Source organism: Rhinolophus hipposideros (genome assembly GCF_964194185.1).
Source record: "Rhinolophus hipposideros genome assembly, chromosome: 14".
Taxonomy (NCBI): domain Eukaryota; kingdom Metazoa; phylum Chordata; class Mammalia; order Chiroptera; family Rhinolophidae; genus Rhinolophus; species Rhinolophus hipposideros.
Genome location: NC_138060.1, coordinates 43,544,325 through 43,569,788, shown reverse-complemented (window position 1 = coordinate 43,569,788; position 25,464 = coordinate 43,544,325). Strand labels below are relative to the sequence as shown.

At 37.1% G+C, this 25,464-nt stretch overlaps 2 protein-coding genes across 6 annotated transcripts in view; one reads left to right on the top strand and one right to left on the bottom strand.

Annotated features, from left to right (window-relative positions):
* Positions 1 to 21,911, top strand: NKIRAS1 (NFKB inhibitor interacting Ras like 1; the record flags this gene model as incomplete). 4 transcript variants are annotated; one of them, XM_081073430.1, is made up of 4 exons in its annotated part: positions 1 to 167; positions 6,711 to 6,821; positions 11,484 to 11,725; positions 18,177 to 21,911. In XM_081073430.1, the coding sequence occupies exons 2-4, from the start codon at positions 6,728 to 6,730 to the stop codon at positions 18,417 to 18,419; spliced, it is 579 nt and encodes a 192-aa protein (XP_080929556.1). In that variant the 5' UTR covers positions 1 to 167; positions 6,711 to 6,727. The 4 variants fall into 4 exon arrangements, with proteins under 4 accessions (XP_080929556.1, XP_080929557.1, XP_080929559.1 ...); XM_081073431.1 differs by having other exon boundaries at positions 134 to 394; positions 18,177 to 18,419; XM_081073433.1 differs by lacking the exon at positions 1 to 167 and adding an exon at positions 172 to 398 and having other exon boundaries at positions 18,177 to 18,419.
* Positions 20,889 to 25,464, bottom strand: part of LOC308507799 (ubiquitin-conjugating enzyme E2 E1) — a gene marked incomplete at its 3' end in the record, with an annotated part of 60,834 nt that continues 56,258 nt past the window's right edge. The window contains exons 4-6 of one of the 2 annotated variants that reach the window (XM_081073429.1): positions 25,157 to 25,289; positions 21,995 to 22,142; positions 20,889 to 21,028 (exon numbers count right to left, since the gene is read on the bottom strand). In XM_081073429.1, the coding sequence (XP_080929555.1) occupies positions 20,931 to 21,028; positions 21,995 to 22,142; positions 25,157 to 25,289 (379 nt within the window). Of the gene's footprint in view, positions 21,029 to 21,881; positions 22,143 to 25,156; positions 25,290 to 25,464 lie in introns of those variants that run through there. The other variant, XM_081073428.1, reaches the window with a different exon arrangement.

Sequence of the window (25,464 nt, the reverse complement as noted above, 5' to 3'; positions counted from 1 at the left end):
GATCCTCCAGGCGACAGTCCCTGGCGAGACCTCTGTGAGCGAGTGTTCAGGACAGTCCCGCCGCCGCCGGGGGAAGGCACGTTGGGGGCGGGGCTCCCGTGGCTAAATCCCGCTGTGGAGCGGGGCAGCCAGCGCGCCACTATCTGCGGGATCTGCGGAGTGTACAGGTCTGTGTCATGAGTTGCGCGGAGCCGCTTTGGGCACCGCAGGCTCCTCACGTGAGGTGTTGCTGCGGGGATCGCTGTCCTTTTGCACCCCCGGGACGGCCGCAGAAATCTGGCCCCCTCCACGGCTCTGACCCCTGCGACGCTGCTCCAGCCGGCAAAGGAGGCGTGTGTGGCCCCGGCTTCGCGGGTGGCGGCCCGCGCACCGCCCCTTCCTCCACCGCCGCTGGGTCGGTTCGTGCGTTAGCCCCGTGGGCCCAGCTCCGAGGGATTTTGTCCTCATGATGGTGCGGGGCGGGGGGAGTGCGGGGCGGGGGGAGCACGGGCGGCTCGCGCTTTTCCATTTCTTATCTTTCCTGCGCCCAGATTTGGGTGCAGGATTGCTACGTCAGAACCAGTTTTTTTCTTTTTTTTTTAGCGAAATAGCGAAATGTTTCTTTGCCAAGACCTGCTTGGCAGGTGCGAGTGTTTCGGGAAGACAGGCCGAGAAAATGCTGGCATGTTGTGCTGCGTTCTTTAGTGAACCATGACCTAGCTTTTTTGCGTCGCCAGAATATGTTCGTTTTCAATAGTCGTGTGGTTTAATTCTACACGTTCTAAGTGTAAGTGTCGCCAGGGTTTAAGAGAATCACGTTTATATGCTAATTTATTAGCGGTGTGGTTATTTCTCCCCTATTTTCTATCTTCCTTTCCTGGTTGTTGGTGTTTATTTTTTAAATCGCAGCTCTAACATTTTAAGAGTACTTACAGGGTTGATTGATTCAATTAAATACTTATAAAGTGCCTAAGTTCTGACCATGAAGTGTGCGAACTTGCCGCCGTGCGCGTGGCAGTGCAAACAGCTCGGTAAGGTTTCCTAACCCTGGTGCATCAGTGGCTCACAGCTGTGCTTGTGTCCACGTGTGGCAGTGTCTTGCTGAGTGGCCTTCATTATTCCTGTTGCGTGTTTTTGTTCATTATTTTGTTCAGTTTTGTTCAATTCATTATTACTGTGCCGCGGTGAGAATGTCTGAGCTTGAATTAGAGCAATGAACAAACATTAAATGTCTTGTTAAACTTGACAAGGGTCGAAGTGAAATTGGGAACATGTTAGTCCAAGTTTATAGGGATAATGCCATGAAGAAAAAGGCAGTGTACAAATGGGTTAAACCTTTTTCTGAGGGAAGAGAGTGTCGCTGATGAAGAGAGGTCAGTAACAAGCGGGCGGCCAGTAACCAGCAGAACTGACAAAAACATTGCAAAAATTGTTGAATTGTGCATCAAAATCATCAGCTGACTGTGAGAAGCATAGCCGACCAAGTAAACATCGATAGAGGAAATCTTAACTGAAAATCTTGGCATGAGGACGGTGTGTGCCAGACCCCGAAGGAGCTCTTGCATCACGACAATGCACGAACTCACGTTGTACTGTCTGTGAGGGAATTTTCAGCCAGTAAACAAATAACAGCATGGGAAAACCCTCCCTACTCACCTGATCTGGCCCCCAATGACTTTTTCCTTTATTTGAAGATAAAGTGACTATTGAAAGGAAGACATTTTGATGACATTCAAGACATCAAGGGTAATATGACAGCTCTGATGGCCATTCCAGAAAGTTCCAAAATTGCTTTGAAGGGTGGAGTAGGAGCTGGCATTGGTGCATAACTCCCCAAGGGGAGTACTTTGAAGGTGACCGTAGTGATATTCAGCAATGAGGTATGCAGCACTTTTATCTAGGATGAGTTTGCAAACTCAATTGTCAGACCTTGTATGTGCCAGGCAATGTCCCAACTGCTGGGGATGTGGCAGTGGTCAATGCAGAACTTCTAGTTTCCTTGGAAACGGGGCAGTCAACGTTTTATATATATATGTATATATATATATATATATATATGACATATATATTATGTTGGGACAAATGTTCAGGGGAGGGAAGAGATAGGGAATGTTTGGATTGGGTCGAAATTTTGGATGGAATGTTTAGGGTAGGTCTTGAGAAAAGACCTAAAGGATGTGAGTAGTGGAGATGTGGGGACTGATTTTATTCAGAGGGACAAGTGGCAATGCTAGAGTATGTCCGGATTAATACAGGAACAGCAAGGAGGCAGTGTGGCTAGAATCAACCATAGGGAAACTAGCAGATAACATGAGAGGTGAAGGTTCTTATGAGGACTTTGGGTTTCCAAACTGCCAAAGAGTGGAAACCATTGGAAGATTGTGAGCAGAAGGAAAGCTTCATATGGCTTACATTTTTAAAGGTTCATTTGGATTATAGCTTTGAGGCTAAAAGGAAGAAGGGGGAAAAGTGAAAGCAGAGAGACTAGTTAGGTTGTATTAGTTTCCTTGTGCTACTGTACGAAATTACAGCAAATTTACAGGCTTAACACAACACAAATTTATTGTCTTATAGTTCTGTAGGTCAGAAATCTCACTAGGCTAAAATCAAGTTGTCAGTAGGGGTGGGTTCTTTTAGAGGCACTAGGGGAGAATACATTTCCTGGCCTTTTCCAGCTTCCAGAGGCTACCTGCATTCCTTGACTCCTGACCCCTTCCTCCATCTTCAAAGACAGAAGTATAGCATTTACAAATCTCTTTCACTGACTCTTGTCTTCCTCTTATAAAGACATTTATAATTACATTGGGTCTACCCAGATATTCCAGGATAATCTCCCCATCTCAAGGTTGTTAATTTAATCACAGCTGCATAATCCCCTTTCTTACGTAAAGTAAAATACTCACAGGGTTTGGGGTTTATGCCACGGACATCTATAAGAGACCAGGCAAGAGAAGTTGGTGCCTTGAACCCCTTCGTTAGTGACGGAGGTGGTAAATGGTTCAGCTTGGATGTGTTTCAAAGGTAGAGGATTTGCTGATGGAGCAGAAGTGGGATATGAGAAAAATGAGTCAAGACTGATTGACTGCAGAGTTGGAGGAATCATTTGGAAAGAAGAGTCTTGGCAATGTGAATGATCACTGCTAATTTCTGAGATTTTGCAGTTTTGCTTCTTAATCTAGTTTCTCTGTTTTGCAAGATTTGGATTGGTATTTCTAATTGATTTTAAGATTTCTGAGGGCAAGGATAATTTTCCATTTTGCCCCATAATTTGTCCCTAACGCCTGGCATTATAAGCCCTCAGTAAATATTTTTCTAAGTGAATAAAAGAATGGTAAGATGGAATCTGCTTATTTTATGTGCAATATTGTATTCAAAACTCTTAATGTATGTTTATGTATGTAAAATGTATTCACATCTGGATAGTAAAAGTATTGTATATAGTACATGATGTTTACATAAAAAATAAAGTGTAGTTTTCCCTATGTGATACTTACATAAGATCCATCTATGATTTTAACCGTTTCAGTATTCATGTCTTTCTGATTGTATAAAAAGATTATGTTTTACTTATAAAAGTAGAATGATTTCCTTAGAAGAACAGAAGTACTGGCAATTTGGGAAGCTGTTTCTGGTGGCTCTTCAAAGAGAATATTGACCAAGCTCAGTGTTTTCCACAGGAATGGACCAGGTCATGTTTTTATTCTCGTGCAACATTGGTGATTAGCCTGGAAAGCAAAGCATTATGTATTTAAGACTGCACTGGATTTTGCCTGTTAAGCACATTCTCTCAGTCTTTTAACATCAGATCAGGATTAATAGGTAAAAGATTGAATTTTATTGTCCAGCAGTTTCTCAGGGTAGGGTCTGTAATAAGTAGCTCTAACTCCTACTTTTTGTATTAACCTGTGTTGATGCAGTTTCTGTGTAAGCACTTTCTGTCCTCATAGCATCACAGTGTTAGAAGGGAGGTTATAATCCATCTACTCTGGTGCCTTTCACACTCTTGAAACCTAGATTTACATGAGACTTGGCCACTCCCAGGATCTGTTCATGTGATTCACTGCCTATTCAGGCTTCTGCAGATGACCTCCTTTTTGTCTTTGGGAGGAAACGGTGCATATTTATTGTGTTTGGGAATTATGAAATATTATGTCTATAGAACCAAGTTTTTAGTAGTTTTTATTTGTAAATCTGAGTATTTATAAGTGTAACAACCACTTCCTTATGAGTCCCCACCATCGTTACCATATATAGAAAATAAAGTATTTTTGTATGTGTATTTATTCATTCAGTATCTTACATAATTTTTTAAAGAAATCATACTTTTTAATTGATGGCACCAGTTCACATATCTTCAGCTTTATGTATTATTGTTTCCCAGTTGAAGACAACTAAGTACTTAGAATGTTTCAGCTGTGCTTTGATTAATCGCTTATCCTTCCATCTTTGTTTTCATCTTGATGCCATACAATATTTAACATGGTCTATTCTGTCTTATCGCTTTCCTTGTCTTTCTTTCCTAAAGAACCTTAAAGTCCTTACCTAGTGTTTGAGTTACCTCTATTGTTATTTTTACTGTTTGCCATTGGAGATTTCTCTGATAACACTGAAACAAATCCCTCAATTTATTCATTTATACACACAAAATAGTACATATTTTTAACAAACTTGATCTGCTAATCCTAATGTCAGTGAGTGATCAAAGTACAGTTGCGATATACCACTTTTGAAGCAGATGTATTAAGGCCACTCCCAAAGACACTTTGGCACATTTGATTTCTGAATGTCTCGGAATTCTATTGGTTTCTGCATTTTTCCAGTTTGTCTCCCTTTTATAGAGGGTCTGTTGCTGTTATTAGGTGTAATTTTCTTAAAAAATGCCTGCTTCAGTCAACTACAGTATGTACCTGCCCTTTTAAACACTTGGTTTTTTTTTTTTTTTTTTTTTTTAAAGATTTGTATAATATGTGGTAAAGGGACTTTTTTTTGATTGAACAAGAAGGAAAGAGGAGGTAAGGACTGATATTTAGAAATTCTACTGGGGCTAAGACATTTTCAGAGGATGATGGCAAATAGAAAATAACAATAGAAAAATCAATTTATATCCTGACAGCAACCTTTTCTGACAACAGAATTGTTCTGTGCAGCCATCATTTTTCTTATCCCCTGGAAGATTTTTATCCTCATCTCATGTGGTTAGGTTGCAACTTCCTTTAAATTTTAGCTATCATGAAAAACCCTTTGAAAGATTCAGTGGTATCATAACTTAGAGACCACAATATGCAGAACACAGTAGAATCCTATGATAAATGAGATAACATTAAATTAGTCATAAATTCAGAAGTATGTGTAGAAAACCTTTCAAAATGGGCCATGGTTGCTGGTGTAGGAGATAGCATACCATAGGTAATCAATTACACAAGGCTCTGCCCTTATAAATACTGAGAAGTCTTCTATTGCAGTTATGTTGAAAATATAAAGAAAATAAAGTGATGATTACTTCTCTACTGATAAAATGTAGTGTACTGCTCTGGCAACGAGTGCTATATTATTACGGCAACAATAATGGTAGCATTGAAAATGTTCCTGTCAGCAGATTAGTGTTGGAGCTGATTTGGGTCACAAAACATTACAGACTTGGAGAAGATAAAGTAGGGAAGTTCATTTGTTACTTAATGATTTTGCTGTTGGTAAAAAAAAAAAAAAAAAAAAAAATCAGTAGTGATGTACAACACACATGCATGTATGGAAAGATACCCAGCATAAAAGATACCTTTTATCTGAATGCTTATTTGAACTTTCTTGTTCTGGTTGTTTTTTGACTTGCAAGTAGTTCTGTTATCCCTTTTGATCAGTTATTTCATGTTGTACACTTGTAGATAAGAGGAGAATTGGGAGAAATGAGGTAGTGGGAGATGGCAAAATGCCTTTTTAAGTTCTATCAACTTACTGTTTTGTATTTAATGAGGCTTTTTTTCCTTTCTGCTTTGGCTTCTGGTACCTTGCCTTCTGGGAAAGAAAAGCTTTGAGGAAAATTGAAGAAAATGTTACCTCATTTTGCTCTTCCTTGGATACATTAGAAAGCTAGGAGAGATGAGTTTTGCTTTTCTTTCTAGTTTAAAGTGCCTGAGCAGTTTTTCTAGCACCAAGAAGTATATGACTCAAAAAGAGGTATGACTAAGAGAACCCATGTAGATACCGAAATCCTGAGAAATGACTTACAGTAGCATTAATAACATCAGGGTTTCTTTAAAAAATCATGTCCCTTCTCTATCCAAATTTTTATCTACATGTTTCCTTAAATTTTTACTTACATGTTTATTTTTCCAGGTAAGTATTGCTGAGCAGGCAGTCTCTTTCAAGGACTGGTTTTATCTAGAATTCGATTTGGATTCCTATAAACTTAATTAGTATTGAAATACTTTTTATATAAAAATGTGTTTATTATTTTTGAAAACAAATGGGCATTCATAACTATGACTATACATGTATTCTTATGTTTATCTACATTATCTTTGCAAAAATACATGAGAAACTGGTAACACTGATTGTATAAGGGAGCAGATGGGAGACTAGGAATGGGGTTTGGAAGGATAGACCTTACTCTATATATCCCCTTTTATATTTGAAATTCCTTCCATGTAGGTACTTATTAAGTTTAAATATAGAAAGAAAAAGAGAAGGTTGATTTCAACAGCATACAATTTTAAAAATCTCTATTTTCTTTACAGTGATATCGTGGAAGAAGATGGGAAAGGGCTGCAAGGTTGTGGTTTGTGGCTTCTTATCTGTGGGGAAAACAGCAATTTTGGAGCAGCTCCTTTATGGGAATCATACTATTGGTAAGATTACTTTTCTCTGTAGGTTGTGGGAATTGCAGGGGTCTTTTATTGGTCCTGCTAACCTAAAGATGGGTGACAAAAGTGAGGTGTAATCCATAAAGGTCATAGAAGTCAACAGAGATTGAGGGAGAAAGAAATGGGGGAGGAAAAAAAAACATCTCTTATGATATTGATATTCAAGAGTACTTGCTGTAAGTTATAACAGGTAAGAAAACAAATGTGTGTGTGTGTGCATGTATCTTTTATATAATACTCGCTATATGAATCCAGGCTGTGATGAGGCCTTATGAGAATGCAGAGGTGAAGAAGACAGTATCGTTGGCTTTAAGGAGGTCATGGTTTAGTAAGGAAGACAGATGTTACAAGGTAGAACGCAATGATGTTTTTGTTGGAGAGAAAAGAATCATAGATCTTCGAAGCATATATCTCTGGCAAGTAGCTTATATTATTTTATCTTTTATAACTATTTTGATGAGCTCTGCTTCTCTTCCACCTTCTCAAAATCATATTTAACAATTTTGGTTAAACCCATATTTGGTTTTTATTATGGTGCAGGTGCAAGCAGTTCTCAAATGTTTTGGTTTCTTAATTCCTCCTGTCACAAATGCTGCATTGTTCTTAATTTTTTTACCTACAGATTCTAATTGATGCCTATGTAAAAAATAAATTATTCCTGGGAGTTGGGGGAAGATCCCTTTACCCTCTTAGAACCCCAAACAACTTTTGTTTATGTAGGGTGTATCTTTCGATATTTTTACTGTATTAGAAATTAAAACTGAGAAATTCAAAATCTATTTATTACTTAAAATAATAATAAGCTTATCATATGCTAAGATAACATTTTATGGAAAATAATTGTTTCCAGGAAACTTAGTGAAAAGAGCATTGATTTACATTTTTGAAAATCTAATGTCCAACTTAATAGAAGGCAGCTGGATTATTATATCTACTTGCTTTTGTATTCAATCTGTTGTGATATGTTGTTTTAGTTGCAATGTATGAAGAAAATCTGGCCTTTCGCAGATATGTAGTTGGAAAGAGTAGTATTTTAACAGACTTTCCAGATAATTGTGGATTTTCTTCTTTGGTATTTCACTAAAATTCAACAAGTAATGGTTATTTAAAAGTTATTGTAATGTGGAATCTGAAACCACATAAGTGAACTTTTCCTACTCTATTATAATACGTTAACTCTCATTGATCTGTCTTGTACTTTAAGTGTTTTTTTTTTTTTTCACCCAACCATGGTTGTTTTTTTTTAGCACCATTCATTGGTCATTTGGAAAATACTGGTTCACTGAGATAAGCAGATCTTCCAAATAACACTTATTAATATCATCACTAATCTCATCAGTATTGGGAAGCTATGAAGTTCATGGTGATGGATACAATTCTAATTTTTGCTTGAAAGGTCAAATTTTATCACTGACAACAAATACTATCAGTTATTTTCCTTCACAGGATAGGCTCCTTTTATTCATTTTTGAGAAAATGTCAAATACCCTGAATAACCTGAATGACTTTTCTGTCATTCCGTCTTTAAAAAATAAGTTCTGGTTCAGTTTGCAACTCAAACATGAGAGCTTTTCCTCTAGACAATTACCATAATTCATTATACAGAAATACTTTGTGCATACTTCCCATTAATCACACAGAATATTAAAAAGATAAAAAGATGTATACTCAAGGATTGCGATTTCATAAAATTAGTAATTTTTACTGCTTCATCAAGGACATTCTTAAGTGAACAGCCCCAAACTGGAAATAGCCCAAATGTTTATTAAGAGAGAAGAGATAAATAAATCGAGGTATATTTGTACAATAGAATACTATAAGGCAATGAGGAAGTGAAACTGGCTTTTTATTTTTTTAACTGTAGGTAGGAGGTGGTAAAGAATACAACTGCTAATAACAGTTCGTGCCACTGCCTTGATTTGTTCTAAGGCACCAATAGTTTTACCCACCATTGCTTTTGCGTCATCGGTGCAAATGTCAACACAGCGGAAAAGACAAATGTCTTAGTATTATGATGAAAATGGTTTTGCCCACATGGACTCCCTGAAAAAAGACCTCAAGGGATCTGCACACCACACTCTGTGAGCTGCTGGAACGTGCAAATATTCTCAGCTGAGCTACACTGTGTACTATGATTGTTTCTTTTCTTTTTGTTTTTATGGAGGCTAGTATTTGCTTTATTTAGTCATTTCTTTAGTTTTGTTTATACCTTTTGCTAATTCTTCCACGTCCAGATGTTTCTCCATTTTCTAGGTCAACTATATCAGAGATACTCCTTTTTTTCCCCTTCGAAGTATAAACCTATTCCATGGTAACGGAACTTCTCTTTACCTTTCTTTCCTCCTAGGTTTGATTTCCTGTTTCCTAGATCTCTTGTCATCTTCTTTTGGTTTACGCCCTTCTTTTGGTGAAGAACATCTTCAGTACTATTGGGGGTTTGAAAATGTTGTAAAATGAATGGGGCATTGGGTGATGACCACCCTTAAAATGCCTTCTGTGCCTGGTGCATAGTAGGAATCTTGGGGTTTCTGAGTCTTGAGGCTTTTGTATTTACTGTTGCCCCTGTGATTCTCTTTACTCATGTTGGGTTCTGTTTTCTGGATTTGATATTTTCCTCTTCTATGATTACATACTACTTTTGATGGCAAGCCTCCTCAAATAGGTTCCTGAGAAAATATATGTAATACATTTTTTGAGGCTTCACATATTTGAAAATGTCTTTATTTTACACTCACAATTGAGTTATAATTTTTATAGAGAATTCCAGATTGAGAATAATTTCCTTTAAGAATTTTGAAAGCATTTTCCCATTATCTTTTTTCCTTTTTTGTAAAATGAACCATACATATAAAATAGTGCATAAAACACATATATGGTTTAATGAATCATTATAAAACAAACCTTTGCATAATCTCCACACAGGTCAAAAACTAAAACATTAAGGGCATGTTCCTCTCTCCAATCACAGCTTACCTCTTCCCTGACTTTTGGTTAGTCATTTCCTTTTCTTTAGTTTTGCCACATTGCTAAATGGTATAGTTTATTTTAGCCTGTTACTGACTTTATATCAATGGAATCATACTGTATAACTTCCTCAGTGTCTGGCTTCTTTCATTTAACATTTTATTTGTAAGATTCATTCATATTGTTGTAGGTAGCTGTGGTTTAATTTTCATTGCCTTATAGTATACCTCAATTTATTTATCTCTTCTATCTTGATGAACATTTAAGTTGTTTCCAGTTTGGGGCTATTAGAATAATGCTGCTATGAACAGTCTCGTACATGTATTCCAGCTATTATGTGGACAAGTTTTGGGGTATGTGTCTGGGAGTGAAATTGCTGGTTCATAGAAGATGTGTATCTTCAATTTTATCAGATTCTATTATCTTCTTACTTCTACTGTTGCTTTTGAGAAGCTAAGAACCATTAATATTCTTGATGCTTTGTAGGCTCTCCTCTTTGTCCCCAGTGTTCTGAAATTTCAGTGGTGTATCATGGAATTAGTCTGCTTTCATCGTGGTATTGGGCATTCAGCAGGCCCTTTCAACATGCAAATGCGTGTTCTTCAGTTCTAAATTATTTTGTTGATGCTTTCCGTACTCTGTGTTTTTTGTTCTCTCTCTCTCTGGATGCTGGACCTTCTGGACTAATCATCTAATTTTTTTATTTCTCCTCTCCGGTTTTTAATTTCTCAATATTTTGTTCCCCTTTTTGGGAATTTTCCTCATTTTCACTTTCCAGCATTTCTGTTGAGTTCTCGTTTCTTAGTATCCTGTTCTTATTTCATGGATTCACTATCGTATCTCTTTGAGTATAGTATTGAGTATAGTATTGCGGGTTTTTGTTTTGTTTTGTTTCGCATGGTCTTTTTCCCTAAGGTGCTCTTTTCTGATTTTTGCTCTCTCTTTTCCTCAGATATTTGGTAATCCTAGGTGGTCTGCTCACAGTTAAGAATGGAGAACTAAAAAGTTAATTGAAAACTGTCAGCATGTGAATAGGGTTTATGACTGAGCTTCACTGTAAGGCCATCTGGGTGGGGCATTTGTTGGGGAAGCCTAGATGTTATCATGTTTAGGATTTTATCTTTTTACTGGCCAGATTCCTCTGCCCAGAAGGGACATAAATTTGTGAGTCCCTCAACAGGCCCTGGAAAGAGTGGAAGTTGTACAGAGAAACAGCACATTTAGCCCAGTCTTCTCTTTGACTCTGATGGAGAAGAAAATGAGGCCTCGTAGTTGTTGAAGCTACTTTTAAAATCAGCCCTTAATCCTCCAATTTAGGTATAAAGTTCTTGACTCTTGCTACAGTTACTTTTTAAAAATACGTAATAGTAAATCTCATTGCTAAGTTTTTATTTCTACTTTTATTTCTATAAAGAAATATTTTAAAAATGCACTTTGTTCATTTACTACAAGTATCTTTCATTTTAAAGACATTAGTAAATGAAAATATCATTCTTACATGTAGTAAATAGGGACCCTAGAAAGCCAACTTCTACAGGACAAAAAAATACTCAACAGTTGGTATTGAGTTGTCCAAGAAGAGTAATCTTTTAAAATTGAAGTAAATTAACATATTAGTGTCAGGTGTACAACGTAATGATTTAATATTTGTCTATATAAGAAGTAATTTCTTTTTAATCCCAGGAATAGAAGACTGTGAAACAATGGAAGATGTATATATGGCTTCAGTGGAAACGGATCGGGGAGTGAAAGAACAGTTACACCTTTACGACACCCGAGGCCTGCAGGAAGGCGTGGAACTGCCGAAGCATTATTTTTCATTTGCCGATGGCTTTGTTCTTGTGTACAGTGTGAACAATCTTGAATCCTTTCAGAGAGTGGAGCTGCTGAAGAAAGAAATTGACAAGTTCAAAGACAAAAAAGAGGTAAGTGGGTATGTTAAAAATGCCAACTATGAATTATAATACTATTAAAATTGTGGCACGGACTTTTTAAAAACGTTTTAAAGCATCAGTGTGTATTCATAGTATCTGTAGACTTTTTTTTTTTCTTAGCCCAGGAAACACAGGACTGACAGTTCAATCAGGACCAGCATGTGACTTTCTGCCTTTGCTTATTACCGTGTATAAGTTGAATTTTAATGATTTCATATCTCAAGTTCACTTTATATTGTGTTTGGCATCACTGTTTCTTAGGGCTCTTTACTGTCTCCTAGGTTAAATAGGATTCTTGGCTTCAGCCTTGGGGGTTGGGGGGTGGAACTTAGTAATTATTGGATTCTACCCATTTACCACTTAAAAATAAGATACTTATAATGGTCTATAAAGTCTTACATGACTTGGCCCACGCCTGTCCTTCTCAGCTTTATCATTCTGTTCCCCTGTCACTGTATTGCACTGACACTGGTCTACTTTCTGTTGTTTTCAACATGGTAATTTTGTTCCCCTATGAAGTCCTTTTCAATTGCTCCTTCTCCTGCCTGGAACTCCCTTATCATAGATCTTTTTCCAGATCTTCACATGACTGACTCATCATCTAGGAATACCTCATATAACATACTGGTTAACAGCACTGGCTAAATGTTCTTAACCTAGATTTTTACTTTATTTTTATGTTAAACTTTTTGAGGTGATTGTAGATTCACAAGCAATTTTAAGAAATGAGATCCTTACCTCGTTTTCCCCAATGCCAACTTCGTACAAAACTATAGTACAATATTACAACCAGGATATTGACATTTATACAGTTAAGATACAGAACATTTCCATCACTGCAAGGATCCCTCAAGGATTCACAAGGTTCAATCTTCAAAAGATACAAAAAGGCAAGTGGAAGGCTCCCCTCCAACCTGTTTTCTATCTTTCCTATCGAAACAGATAAATGCTGTTATTTTCTGGAGTGTCCTCCAGGTTCCTCTCCCTGTCCCCGACAAAGTTGAAAGGCCAGTTCAATGAACACTCGTATATACTTGAATCTTGCTCTGTGCCTCAACATTTCTGCCTCAGTTTCCTTATCTATACAATGATAATAATAGTACCTTCTTCATATGGTTGTTATGGGGACTGAAGCACATTCATTCAGGGAATATAACAGACAACAAAATAGTCCCTGTTCCCCTAAAGCTTTTCTTTTGGGTATGGGAGGGGAGAGCCAATGAACAAATATATGAAGTGATGCTATGTAGAAAAGGAAAGCAGAGTGGGGAGTGAGGGTACTATTTTCTGTAGGGTGACCTGGCAAGGCCTCCCTGTTAGGTGACTTTTAGCGAGATTTGAAAGAGAGAGGGCGGGAGCCAAGCTGCTGTTTGGAGGAGGAGTGCTCCAGGTGGAGGGTGCAAGGGTCTGGGGCAGGAGTTCACTTGTCATCTTCAGGAACCGCAGTGAGGCCAGAGTGGGCTATGATGAATGTAGTAGGAGATGAGGGCAACACTTTGGTTTGGAAACCATTGGTTTTAAGCTAAGGAATGACATGATCTGCCTTAGGTTGCCTTTATTTATTTTCATGGTCATTTAAAAAAATTGAACAGGTAATGTCTGCACACGGTTCAAAAATAAAAATTATATACAAAAATGACTAGTGAACTCTTAATTCCCACCCCATCCTTAACCACTGAGTTCCTGTACCTCAAGTTATGTTCTTCTTGTATTTTACCACTTTACTAGTTTTGGGGTATCCTTCCAAAGTTATGTAAATACAAGTAAATAGGGATACACATATATTTTTTTCCCTTGTTTTTCTTTCCTACACCAAGAAAAATAAGGAAAAAAATATATGTGCACCTTGTATTTCCCATGCAATGTATCTTGGAGTCCTTTCCGTATGTCCTCATATTCCTTTTTTATATCCGATGCACAATACTCATTGTGTGGATGTAAATGTATCATACTTATTTAACCAGTCCAAAACTGATGGACAGTAGGGTTATTTCCAGTCATTTGCTGTTTCCATTGGCTATTGTAAATAATGCTGCAGTGAACATAGGGGTACATATACCTTTTCAAATTACTATTTTTATATTCTTCAGATAAATGCGCAGACGAGGACTGCTAGACAATATGGAACTTCTTAATTTTTTGAGGAACTTTCATACTGTTTTCCACAGTGGCTGCACCAATTTACAATCCTACCAATAGTGTATAAAGATTCCCTTTCTCCACATGCTAATACTTTGCTTGTTTTTAGATATTATTTTAGTTGGGGTAGGGGAAACAGGACTTTATTGGGGAACAGTGTGTACTTCCAGAATTTTTTCCAAGTCAAGTTGTTGTCCTTTCAGTCTTAGGTGTGGAGGGCGCAACTCAGCTCCAGGTTCAGTTGCCATTGCTAGTTGCAGGGGGCACAGCCCACCATCCCTTGCGGGAGTTGAACCAGCAACCTTGTAGTTGAGAGGACGCGCTTCAGCCAACTGAGCCATCCAGGAGGAGCTCAGCGGCAGCTCAGCTCAAGGTGCCGTGTTCAATCTTAGTTGCAGGGGGCAGAGCCCATCATCCCTTGTGGGACTCGAACGGGCAGCCTTCGGAGTTAGGAGAACGTAGCTCCAACAGCCTGAGCCACAGGGCTGGCCCAATACTTTGCTTTTTGATAACAGCCGTTCTAACAGGTGTGAGGTGGTATCTTATGATTTTGATTTGCATTTCCCTAATAATTACTGATGTGAAACATCTTTTCATGTTCCTGTTAGCCATATGTATGTTTTCTGTGAAAAAAATGTCTATTAAGATCATCTGCCCATTTTTAAATCAGGTTTATTTTTTGTTGAGATGCACACTCATACGTCATATATTTTGGATATTAAGCCCTTATCAGAAGTATCATTTGCAAATCATTTGGTTGGCTGCCTTGTTTTGTTGGTTTCTTTTGCTCTGCAGCTTTTTACTTTGATGTACTCCCATTCTTTATTATTGCTTTTTTTCCTTGCCATTGGGAGTCAAATCCACAAAAACATCGCTACGACTCATGTCTAGAAGCTCACTGCCTATGTTGTTTTTTCCTCTCTATGTTATTTATGGTTTCAGGTCTTACATTCAAGTCTTTAATCCATTTAAATTTTTACATTTGGTGTAAGATAGTGGTCCAGTTTTCCCAACACCATTGAATAGATTTTCTCTGTTGTTATATTCTTGGCTCCTTTGTCCTAAATTTCTGGGCTTTGAGAGAAATTCTGTCCCATTGTTCAGTGTGTCTGTTTTTCTGCCAGTACTGTACTATTTCGATTACTGTAGCTTTTTAATATAGTTTGAAATTCAGTAATGTGATACCTCTGGCTTTGTTCTCTTTTTCTCAAGATTCCTTTGGCAATTTGGGATCTTTTGTATAGTTCCATACAAATTTCAGGATTTTTTGGGTCTATTTCTGTGAAAAATGCCACTGGGATTTTGACAGGGATTATATTTAATCTGTAGGTTGGTTTAGGTAATATAAAAGTTTTAACAATGTTAATTCTTTCAATCCATGAGCACACAATATTTTTCCATTTCTTTGTGTCATCTTTCTTTTAACATCTTGTAGTTGAAAGGGAACCAAAAGTTTTATCAAAAAAATCTTTTATTCATATCTGTTAGTTCTTAACAACTCTATGAGATTTCAAAGTCAATTATTACCCAACATATTTTCTTGAAAAATTTTGTATCAGAGATAGCATGAACTCATTTTTGAAAACCCAGGTAAAACCAAATATATATCAATGTTAATGACTCTAAAAGACATGTGTATTTAGTCAAACCAAATTTAAACCTGCTTAATATCAGATATTTTCCCAGATCACATGATCCTGAAAATCATTTGGGTTAGTTTCTATTATATTTAATTTATGTAACCACTTAATTCCCTTAAGCCAATCAAATAGTACAAACTATTTAATAATAAAACCATCCAGAGGCAAAAAACACCATACCATATATAAAACACAAACAGGTATCACAAATAGACCAAACATAAACAGAATTACTAATAATTATAGAGAAGACGCAAGATTTTTCATTTGCCCTTGATAGTTTTTAAGGACGTTGGGGAAAGTGGGGTTGGGGGGTGGTGAGGCATGGGAGACTTCAGCTGCTCATTTTTAAAAGTACCATTTTACAGTTTTTCTTCTTAAGTTTCCTCAGGCTCAGCTAGTTGTAGCTTGTGTTTGTATTTCTGATTTACCTAGTAGGAGAGCTTGGGGAGACACTGAGACTTTAAAAAAAAAATTTCTATTAGACTGAAAAACCAGCTTCCAATTTTGCCAAATTTCTGATTAGAATTATTAAATCCTTTAAAACCTGTTCAAATACACCAATTTTCATAATCTTATATCTCAATAACCTTTTAACTATCTCCACCTTTTTGGGAAATTTTGTGATTTTCCCTTCTGTCTTTTTCCTCCCCAATTCTCTTGTTAATTAACCCAGTGTTTGTATAAGCATCTGTAAGCCCCCAAGAAACTAAAATAGCAAATTCAAAACTTAAGACTAGTTGTATTTCTTTGTATCTATTTTCTTCCTCCTTTTTCTTCTTAAGTGCCAGGCAACTGTATTTCAGTGTCCTGATTCTTTTATAGTATTTGCAAATATCTGAAGGTAAATAGGAAGGGTCTAAGTGGACTTTGATTTTTGTTGTAATTGCTGACCTTCCATCTTATTAAGCGAGTCTTAATAGTTATTATAGCAATATGAGAAGTCTGTAACATTATTTTCAACTTAGAAACTTTTCCAGTTCAAGGTATCTATTGTTTAGCCAGTGATGATAGGATTTTAAAAGCGACTCACACCATAAATCTTTTATGCCTCACCAAGGAAGCAAAAGGCTTCCATAAAGAGTGCAAAGGACGCAGCCCTCATGGATACAACAGTTCATTCACAGTTGGCCTAAAAAAGATGGGGAGCCCTGTCTCAATAGCTGTTCCAAAACACAGGGAATCACATGCCCCCCCACCCTTTTGAACAGGATATGGTTTGATTCCCTAAGCTTGGGCCCACAGCCTACTCGGCTGCTCACCACTTCATGTATATGTGTCATCCAACTAGTGGAGATCCTAGTCTGTCTCTGGAAGGAACAGATCAGTAGAGAACAAGAGCACTCAAAACAAGTTTTTACCAGAGTCGTGTTTGCCCAAGAAACACAAATGTCTTCTGCTAATCTAAATTTAGAAGAGAGGAAAAGGGCTCTTACTACTTCTGACTTACACCAAAACCAACTGACATCAGAGAGGCCGATGGGTTCAAGTGCTCACCATCTCCGCTGGCTGTGGTCAGACGTCCATGCTCTCTCGGCTGCGCAGTCCAGTTGGCTTGTAGTGGCCCAGCCTGTGAATTCTCCTGGCTGGCTCGTCAAAACTGGGGGGGGCTAAAATACTTTCCCTCTCACCTTCTAAGTTCTTCTAGCTGGTCTAATAATTGAATTAACAGATTAACAGAAAATAAAATTTTAAGTAACATGCACATGTAGAATTCACAGAAGCATGATAATTCCAGACAATGAGGGTGATGAGCAACAGGAGGGCTTGACGGGACAGTTCCTGCTGAGAAATGGAGGAGCATGAGAGTTCTGGGGCCTGCTCTTCCTACCACCAGAAAGGCGTGGCCTCAGCTGGAGCACAGGAAACTCAACTTCCAGGCAGGAACACAGCGGCTCAGAGGTCCTCGTTCAAAGCTGCTCCTCAGAGGTGGCGTCTCTGACAACTGTTGCTGCTCTTCCTCCACTTTACCATTATCCCGTTTTATTGTCTTCTTTACAGTCATCATCTGAAAATCTGGTTATTTCTCCTCCCCTCCCCACCCCCTGGGCTAGGGCTGTGACTGCTGTGTTCTGGTTGCCTGAAGCAGTGCCTGGTGTGTAGCAAGCAATCAAGTGAATCATTGATTGCTTTGCCTTGAGTGTAAAATGTTCCTATTGGTCCATGCAGGGAACAAATATTTAGTGCTTGCTCCAGGCACTTTTCTATGATGAGGAACGTGAACAGAACAGAACTTCCCACTGTCATAGAACGTAGGTTCTAGGGGTACAGAACTCACAGCCTAGGAGTCCTCTTATACTTTGAAGTATACAGAGCAAAACAGCAAACCGTCTAGTGAAACTGAAATACAGACACATTTCAGTCAAACTACTGTGTCCTAGATATTAATTTCCCCGTCTAGCTTCCATTCATACCTGAGTTGAATAACTTCACGTGTTAATTTAAAATGTTTCATGTTTCATAGCAGCCTGTAGATCTGCATTTCTACCAAAAATGCATTAAGGAAGGAGTGATGTTATATCCTAGTATTTTATCATTCAGGTCACATCTGAGATTCAGTTTTGTTGAATCAATTTGTTAAATGGGACAGTTTCCTTTATTTCTCCGTTTTGCCTAGGAATTGATGTTGGCAAAGTGTGACCTTTTATCCATTTCTCTTTCAGGTAGCAATTGTTGTACTAGGAAACAAAATCGACCTTTCTGAGCAGAGACAAGTGGACGCTGAAGTGGCACAGCAATGGGCAAAAAGTGAGAAAGTGCGACTGTGGGAGGTAACGGTTACAGATCGGAAAACTTTGATTGAACCATTCACTCTGTTAGCCAGCAAACTTTCCCAGCCCCAGAGCAAATCAAGCTTTCCTTTGCCTGGGAGGAAAAACAAAGGGAACTCTAGCTCTGAGAACTAAAAATCAGTACCACAATTGTTTGCCGAATAGTGATTGCTTTTAAATGTCTGTGAACATTATTTAAAATACACCATTTGCAGCTACCTTTGGTCCTTTGGAAATCCCAAAGGAAGTAATTTAATGCACTGTAGGTCTTAATTAAATTATTTGGACTAAGTTTATTATTGCCTGATGTAAAGTATTTGCATTATGGTTGCTTAAAACGTGTCCTTGATATAGCACCTTTGTTAGATATATTTGTACCTATGAGGAGCGCCCCCCACAACCTGTTTCAGAAGACATCGTTCTGTATAACTTTAAACATTCTCAGCTCAAACATAAATTTGTTTTAAAAATATTCACTAGTCATCTAATGGCTAGGATTACAAAGTGGCATTTTAGTGTGTCCAAATTGAATCACAAACAGTAAACAATTTGGGTACTAAGTGATCTATATTTTATCTGGTGGACATCTTGCTACCCTGTTTCCCCGAAAATAAGACCTAGCCGGACAATCAGCTCGAAAATAGGGTACATAGAATAAAACCTATGATTTAACTTTGTTCAAATTATATGTTTAGCATGACTTGAGTTAGTAGGTAGTATAAATACTTTCAAACTGTTTCTCCCTTCTTTAGAAAACTGCTAGGCTCGTAAGGACAGAATACTGTACCTTCTGGAATAGCTTTCTGCACATGTAGTCTTGTAGAATAACATGTTTCATATAAATATTGGAGTACAGTAGTCTTCAAGTTAGAACTTTGAGTTTGTGCTAAGCTTCTCTGAATTTTGGCAAGATGTGAGCAGTGGGGCTCATTGTGTTTAGCAAACTGACAATATTTTAACTAATTGTATAAGTAGGAAGCAAGTTAGTGATTTCAATGTGAAAGCAGTTATTTGATTATATTTAACTATTTAAATGTAAAATAAGAAGTACCTGTTCAGCAAAGAAATCTAAGAACATCCAATAAATTTTAACATCTTAAATTGAATAGTTTCAAGGCTAGGTTCAGTGAATTTAAGCTCAGTTGGCTCAGTTCAGTGAGTTCCAGCCAAGAACTACATATAAAAGATACAAGACTTATAAATCAGCTAGTGTTGCTACGGTATAATTCATTAAAACTTCTCATCACATTTTTTTGCTCAAAAATTATCACTCAGATATGGTTATCGTAAGTCATTCCCTGCCTTCTCTCCCAGTTACTGAGTGTGATCTCCTAGGTTTTTTCTCTTTTGTATTTTACATAGATTGATAAATACTTTTACAATTATTTTTAAATACACTAGATCGTTCTGCAGTTTGCTTTTCTCTGCTGAACTTAGATCTATGTTAGCATGCATATACTTACCATATTCTTTTTAGGTGCTTAATGAATTAGTTGTGTACCTTCACCCTGTGTGCCTGGGTGAGTTTCTCTGCTATAGATACAAAGAAATACAATTGCTGCACCCTAGAAATGTGAACACTTAGTACAGCCATGTCAGAGGGCAAGTGGCAGTACCCGATTTATCTACCCATTGCTCAGGTACTCGCCACCATAGCATCTGTACTTTAGAAATGCTTTTAAAAAGATGCAGTCGGCTTCATCTTTGAAAGATGATGCGTTAAATTATCCAAGCTTTTCTAAGACATGTAAAAAATCTATCCCACAAGGCTGTTGTGTAAATTATAGTAACAATGTACCATTCCTAACATAGGTGATACATAATACCCATTTATTGTCTGCAATTACTTCCAGGTTGCTTCTTTAGTAACAAAGATCATTCAAGTTTAAAAGAAAGAATCTGCATCCTACTAACAAAGACAGAAAGAAAGTAAATGAATACAGCAGTGTTAGATGGTTATTTTAATATTGTTTATTAGCACAGTAACAAATGCAGACTTAAGTAGTCCACAACATATAACCAATCCACTGAGCAACTCCTAGTCACGCCTTACAGTTAACTGCTTAAGGTATTTCACTACAGGTTTTCACGAGTCCTGATTCAAACCTCTAATCTTTTCACAATAAAGTAGATTGGCATATAAAATAAAATACGTAACTACTAATTTCCTATATGGTGTCTTATAGCCACGTGCCCATTTTATATATATGAGATGACAATCTCTAAAAACTGTTAAATATCAATGTTCCCTTCCAAGAAGGGAAAACAAGTTCCAATTTTTTAAACATAAAAGTATGTAGTCTTGGAAGGACTTCACATAAATGGCCATGTGTGTAACCTGTACAAAATTAAGCTGTTTTAAATTTACAGACTACAAGCAACTGAACCCAAATGTCTATTCTTCTCAGTACTACATTTCAGCTAATATTGCAGAACTAATGACAATTTAAAATGTTGCTATTACCAATTCTGTCTACTGTAGCAAGATACCTTAAGTTACAACAAAATCTTAGGAAATAAGACTGAATAATATCTGTTATAGAAATACCCTACTCTTTACCAACTCCCACCCTCCCCCACCCCTTCAAAATCATAAGCAGCTCTCTCTGTGACAGACAAATAATGTAAGAATTGTGAAAACCCAATTTATGTAGCGTATCTCTTGGTCCACTGTCTGGCCATTCTGTCATGTTCTGCTCTGTTGGTCATATACTGAGTGGCAATACTTCCCACCAAGGGGTCGGCTGGAAGAAAAGAACGTAGATTACTTTGGGAAAAGGACATTTTAAGTTTTAGCAAATAAATCAGTGACAGCTTGGGAAGAAATGTACCAAGTATTTGTAATCAAACCCATCTTTGAACTATCACTCCACCATTGTGGGTACTTAAGAATTTTCTCAGACTTTATCTCCTCAGTTTATTCCATTCCTCTCCCAAACACCTGTGTTAGGGTAAACTCAATAGAAACTAGAATGTTCAAGGCTCCAGACTATAATGAACACCTAGCTGTGTTCATGTGACGTTTCACTCACTCAGTGGCAGCAATTACGACTGAATACTGTGAAGTTCTGGAAGCTGTTGCAATATAACACTATTTACCTCTATCCTATTTACCTAGAAAGAGCCTGGACTTCCAGGCCAGCCAGGTCAAAAGCTGGACCTCACTCTATAGCTTGTCTCTGAATCCTAAACAGAATCTTTAGAAAAATTGTTTTTTTTTAATGAAGGAAATTAAGTCCTCCCTGCCCAACATCAGTCTGGTAATCACTAAGTATTTTAGCAAAGAAACGTCGCTTTCAAAATTGAACACCGCCTCAGTAACCAGCTACAGGGGAAGCTCAGTAAACTCGCAGACATAGATGAGGTTAGACAGGCAGATACTCAACATTTAAGTGTGTGGTTTAAGAGAACCATATAAGAAATACGCAAAAGGAAAAAAATAAAACCCATGGTAAATTGTAAGTCTTTAGTGTAAAACATCTTGTTCCTGGAACAGGTATCAATTAATGGTGAAGTTTCTGTATTTTTCAACTAGTTGATTGAAGTTGTCATAAAAAATTTCTTTGAAAAGCAATTGGTTTTTGTCCTTTAAAGCTGTTAGAAAAATAAAATCTGTACTTTATCTGTAGAAAATCTGTAAATTTGTGTGGAAAACAAATATTTTTTCAGGTGAGAAAGAACAAAATAAGGTAAAAAATTATTAACCTTACCAGGATTACAGTCTGTAAGAAGTGAGCAGATAGAAAGGAGGACTTTAGAAATGGTTAGGGCCGGACTCCAATTATCTTTCAATATGTCCAAGCAAATAACTCCTTGACTGTTAATATTACAGTGATAGATTCTTGTCCGAAATGTAACCTAAAAAATAAGACAGTGTTAAACAAAAACATCAAACGATTAAGCTTTTTACTAAATTACGTTTCCAATTGAGTGATCCTAATTAAAAACTTTTTAAGAAACAGTTTTTAAAAAGGTGAAAAAAGTAACAGTTTAAAGCTGGTACGAAATAGGTTAAGAGACTTTAATACATTTGAAATTAAAACGTGTTCATTAGTACAATCTCAGGGACTCAATTTCATTTAAAAAGTAATATCCATCAACAGAAAGCAAGGTAATTTAAATATTTCTTGAATTCATCTTTGGCAGTTTTAATGTTTTAAATATTTTCCTATATTTCCAAGTTTGAATAGCTGTTTGCTGACCTCTTGTGTTAGTTGGTAGTACTACATGGCGTCAAAGTAAGCTTTAGAAACAAATTCAATCTGAGGTACAACAGTAGGTACATAAAAAAAAAAGACAAGTAAACAAAATGCTTCGCAAACAATGATCACACACGCAAAAAGCGGTGGAAAAAAGAATCTGAAGATGAGATTTGTTTCTGCTTTTTCTGACCTTAACACCATATCCTGCAGATCGCTTTCTACTTAAATCACAGAATTCACTATAATGGAGTCTCCACAGGGGAGGAGCCAGAGAAGGGTAAGGACACAGCAGGAGACAAATAAACATACCCCTGGGTGGTTTTGTTTGGTCTGATTTTTATTTGTGAAATACCCTAAATCATGCCAAAGTAAAAATAACTTTACCATTTTTTTTAAATGACAAATTTTCAATCACTTCTTGCTGCTACAATTGTATGTGTATCTACCATGTTTCCCTGAAAATAGAAAATAAGACCTAGCCAGAAAATAAGCCCTCGCATGATTTTTCAGGATGACATCCCCTGAACATAAGCCCTAATGCATCTGTTGGAGCAAAAATTAATATGAGACCCGGTCTTATTTTTGGGGAAACACAGTAGTAGCCTACTCCATCCCCAAGAAGAGGTCTTCCTTCTGACAGTGTGAATGAGAATCACAGATGGATGAGTGTTACAGGAAATGGATGATCTGGGCAATCCCACCCGTCCTGGCGAGACACCTAAAGCCTAGGGCTGAGGATTTGGACAAGACCAAAGGATGACAAGGAGGAGAATCCATGGCTTTGGTCGGAGTTTCTGATTCTCAAATTATCTCAGTGCACAGATAATTTGACACCATTTTTAACTGTTTAGAAATTTTTTGTTGAGTGGAAAATAGGGGATTAATTCTGGGTTACTGTAAATACTGTGGTGCCTCCTTATCCGCAGTTTTGCTTTTCGTGATTTCAGTAACCTGCAGTCAACTGCAGTCCAAGAATATTAAAAGAATTCCAAAATAAACAATTCATGTTTTAAATTATGTGCCGCTGTAAATAACATGACGAAATCTCAGAAATCTCGCACGGTCCTGCCTAGGATGTGAATCATCCCTTTGTCCCGCATATTCACACCGTATACTCCACCCGCCCGGTTATCAGACGATGGTAGCACTTGTGTCCAAGTAACCCTTATTTTACTCAATAATGCCACATTCACATAACTTTTACTACATAACTTTTATTACATAATTTTATCACGTAACTTTTATTGTTATAATTGTTCTAGTTTACTATTATTGTTCTAATCTCTATGCCTAATTTATAAATTTTATCACAGGCATGTTTTATAGGAAAAAATAGTTGACTCTTAAACATGTGTTTGAACTGCGTGAATTCACTTCTATGTGGATTTTTTCCATAAATACTGTAAATGCATTTTCTCTTCCTTACAATTTTCTTAACATTTTCTTTCCTCTAGCTTTATTATAATACAGTATGTAATACACACATGAATAATATGTTAATTGACTATGTTATTGGTAAGGGTTCTGGTGAGCAGTAGACTATTAGTGGTTAAGTTTTTGGGGAGTCAAAAGTTCTATGTGGAGATTACTTGAAGATTTCCTTGCTGCAACTTCCATTGATTGAGGGGAGCAATCACTGGTGGTTAGAAAGTTTCTTGAGGCAGAAAAAGAAGAGAATTAAAAGATGACTGGCAACGACATATACATCCCAGGACGCATGCAGCGTTTTCTAAAAAGTCCTACTGCTCTAGTAACACTAATATTACTAAGCAAGAGTGAAGATAGATATGTATCTATCATCATTGCTGTTAATTCCATACTTAATAAAGATAATCAATACACAAATAGAAAGTGCAAATATGCCTGATGGAATAACTTCATTAAATGAAATAGATAATATCAAAAAAAATCAATTCAGGTGGTTTTTACTAGTAACCTTTCATAAGGTCTATTTAAAGAAATGCAAAGAAAGATTGTTATCTCTTAATATCTATCTTTTCAGCTTTCTTATAACATTGTCTCCAATAGTGGAGGAACAGTAGAGAAACTGAAGAAAATCAGACCAGTGAAACAGCAAGAATATTTATAGAGAAAGTAAAAGCCAAATTATTGGGGCAAGAAAATTTAAAAATGAGGATATATTCTTGGAAACAGTCAGGTATAATAATTTATTTAAATTTAGAAAAACACATTCACCCATTCCATTTTCTCCAAACCTGAATCTATGTATTTTTAATAGTAAAGTGCAGACTCTAGAGTATTAAGATTATATCTATGTTCCCATAATAAAAAAATGTAAATGTTAAAAAAAAGAGTTCTATGTGGATTTTCAACTATACATGGGGCACCCCTATCCTCTGCATTGTTCAAGAGTCAACTGTATGTGTAGGTTTCAGTACAATCCGTGATTTCAGGGATGCACTGGGGGTCTTGGAACATATCTTCCGTGTGTAAGGGAGGACTACTTACCATAGCAGGATCAAAGCACTGATTTCTAAAAACAGTCTCTGCCAAATGAGACAAAGTCAACCCAAAGAAGTGGTGGTGTACGTTCAAATGTACTTAGACATTCATTAAGATATAATATAAATCTACTTTTTGTGATTAAAAACTTCAATAATTTCTCATGGAAATATGTAAATTTTAGTACAGATCAGTGGGATTTCTTACCTTTGGAGGCTTGAAGGGATATTCTGGTGTAAATGTGATATCAAGAAAGAATACACCACCCTCATACACGGATCCTGGCGGCCCCAGAATGGTTGACCTCCATTCGTAGATGTTATCACCTTTGGGACCAGCACTGTTAAATAATATATCAAAAGATAAGCAGATGGTAGCACCATCCCAATTTTTACAGTGTACCAAAAAAGAAGAGAAGATCCTCTCTCCTCTCCCGTTCTGTCCAATGTGTAGATCCTTGCCACAAACCAGAAGTATCTTTCAGACAGGATCCAGGACTGCAACAAACCCACCAG